Source organism: Anopheles bellator, unplaced genomic scaffold, assembly GCF_943735745.2.
Source record: "Anopheles bellator unplaced genomic scaffold, idAnoBellAS_SP24_06.2 scaffold01543_ctg1, whole genome shotgun sequence".
Lineage (NCBI taxonomy): Eukaryota > Metazoa > Arthropoda > Insecta > Diptera > Culicidae > Anopheles > Anopheles bellator.
Genome location: NW_026685665.1, coordinates 1 through 2414, shown reverse-complemented (window position 1 = coordinate 2414; position 2414 = coordinate 1). Strand labels below are relative to the sequence as shown.

General features: G+C 43.5%; 1 protein-coding gene across 1 annotated transcript; it reads left to right on the top strand.

Annotated features, from left to right (window-relative positions):
* Window positions 1-1809: 1809 nt before the first annotated feature.
* On the top strand, window positions 1810-2386 carry LOC131214604 (serine protease snake-like; the record flags this gene model as incomplete). Its single annotated transcript, XM_058208946.1, has 4 exons — window positions 1810-1930; window positions 1992-2089; window positions 2144-2256; window positions 2314-2386. Coding segments are annotated over exons 1-4 (405 nt in total), but the record flags the coding sequence as incomplete, so codon positions are not given.
* Between the last annotated feature and the right edge of the window lie 28 nt (window positions 2387-2414).

Below are 2414 nucleotides of genomic sequence, written 5' to 3'. Positions count from 1 at the left end.
AGTAACGGTTGTAACGGTGGTAACGGTTTTAGATATTTGCTTAAGTGATTCGTTTTGATTTTCCAGATGGACTACGGAGCCCCGGTGACCAATGAAAAATATAAACCAGAGGATCCCAATTACATCTACGGTGTAGTATCTTCGCTTAGTAAGGATTGTGGATCAAGCTTAGTTATGACGGACGTTACGCCGCACATCGGTTGGATTGAAGCTATCATCATAAACCGACGACACGAAGTGCTCATATTTTCAGACTAGACGAAAAATTCAACGAATATACTAGAAAACAAATATATCAGAAATAGAAGGCAGATTTTAGTCGTTCCACAGATTTGTTTCTCGCAGCTACCCTGTAACATGACAGTTTGATTAGCCTACTAGGTACTGTGCTATTGTTACCAACGCAGTTTTTTTCATTTTGGGTTGGATTAGGTTGGCTTGGATCACCGCAGATACGTTTGGTAGAAAACAGGTGTTCTCTCAGTCACGATGCTCTCCCTAAAACATTCCTAAAATCCAGTTTCAGATACAAACAAAACGATGTCAATTGAAAATCCGGTTTGGTTCTTTTTCGAATCTTAGAAAAATGGACCCGAGCGTATTTATCGGTTTGGTGGTTATGGCCGATGAATACTAGATGTAGGGCTTACAGGCAGACGACAGGTGATTGAGTACTGGCTTTAGTGCGGTCCCGACTAGAAGAGGAAGCAAACGTTAACCGTTACACAGACGGTTGTGGTGTGTGATTATTTTTAGAACGAAGCTATTAGGTGAGCTACAACTTGAAACAAATAGATATGCTTTTCCAACTGTTTTTGCAAGTTATTTCTGTCTTTTTGAAGATGCAATTGACGACCGTTTCAGCGAGTATCAAGGCTGATCAAATTCCTCCGAAGCTTTGTTTTTAGCACCTCTTAAAGCCCTCTTGAAGTGGTCTTTCAATCTTCTTCGGCAGAGCTTTTACTTCATTGTGCCAGCAAAACCAGTTATCGTCTTTACCAGTCTTTTCTATAATGTTACGTCAACAACAGAATCAGGAAGGGTGTCGATGGCTGACAAAGATCCGTTTTGCTTTGACCTATTGGCCAGCATTATGAGTAGGACCGCAAGAACTTTGTTCATTGCATCACTGCTTCTGACGATCTTTGGTGCGTTCGGTCAACAAGCATCCTTTTCGGATGATCCTCCGAGTGATTACTTTAGCAGAACATCGATGGATGGTAATTTAAAGCATTTTCGGGTCACAATAGTATTCACAGCATTATGATCTCATTTTTCAGATTGCCCTACGAGATTCTTTTCAGAGTCAGAAACATACTTCAACATGCAACATACTTCGTTAGCAATAGCTTTCGCGTGTACCGTGGCGAATTCCAGCACATGGTAGATACTAAACAAACACATGAAAAATTCGGTTTAAATGATGCCAGGAACAGGAAAGGATCCGCCACCGCCGCCAGTAGGTTAAGGTTACGATCGGTTCTTCGCTACTATCACCGATCGATGCGTTATCATAAGGGGCTCTATGGTTTGCCCACAAAATGATAATCAACAGCTTTATATACGTAGATCACGGCCACAGCGACATGGATTAAAGCCAGAAGGCTGCATTCTCACTAAGTCATGTCCATCATTTGAGTTGTAAACAAAACGATGTTCATTAAAAGTACACGATGGTGTGGGTTCGCGAAGTGTGTGGCAAAACCGGTTTTAGACGTAATTCCCACCCGTCGGTGTTAGTTCTGAAAAGGGGTGTAAGGCGTACTGACGATGATTAGTTGGATTAGTTAGCTTTGGACCATCGGCAACATGGGTAGCACCGTGAGAATCCTATTAATTGCCGCAGCGCTCCTGATCCGCGCGTTTGGACAACAAACATCCTTTTTGGACCAGCCTCCGAGTGATTACTATCGAAGAACATCGATGAATGGTGAGTCAAACGGTTAGTCAACAACAATGGGACACTCTAGGCAATGATCGTATTTTTTCAGATTGCCCTACAAGATTCTATTCAGATCCAGAAAAATTGAATCGAACACCCTTCATTTACAGTGGCTTTCGCGTGTATCGTGGCGAATTCCAGCACATGGTAGACACTGAACGCGCATTAGAAATACGGATTAAATGGTGTCCTTTCTTGCAGGTCGCCATCGGATGGGTTCGGCCCAGCGGAAACATTGAGTATCTTTGTGGTGGGTCGCTGATAACCGATGACTTCATACTGACTGCCGCCCACTGTACGGTTGACCACGATAAGTAAGGTCCCGGAAAAGTAGCATTGAGTATCTTTCAATTCCAACTTCTCCTGTGCAGTGTTGCCCCGAACACGGTCCGAATCGGAGACACTGACCTCGGTAGCGAAGAGGACGACGAATATGCACAACAGGTCGGAATCGGGCGCATCATTGTGCACC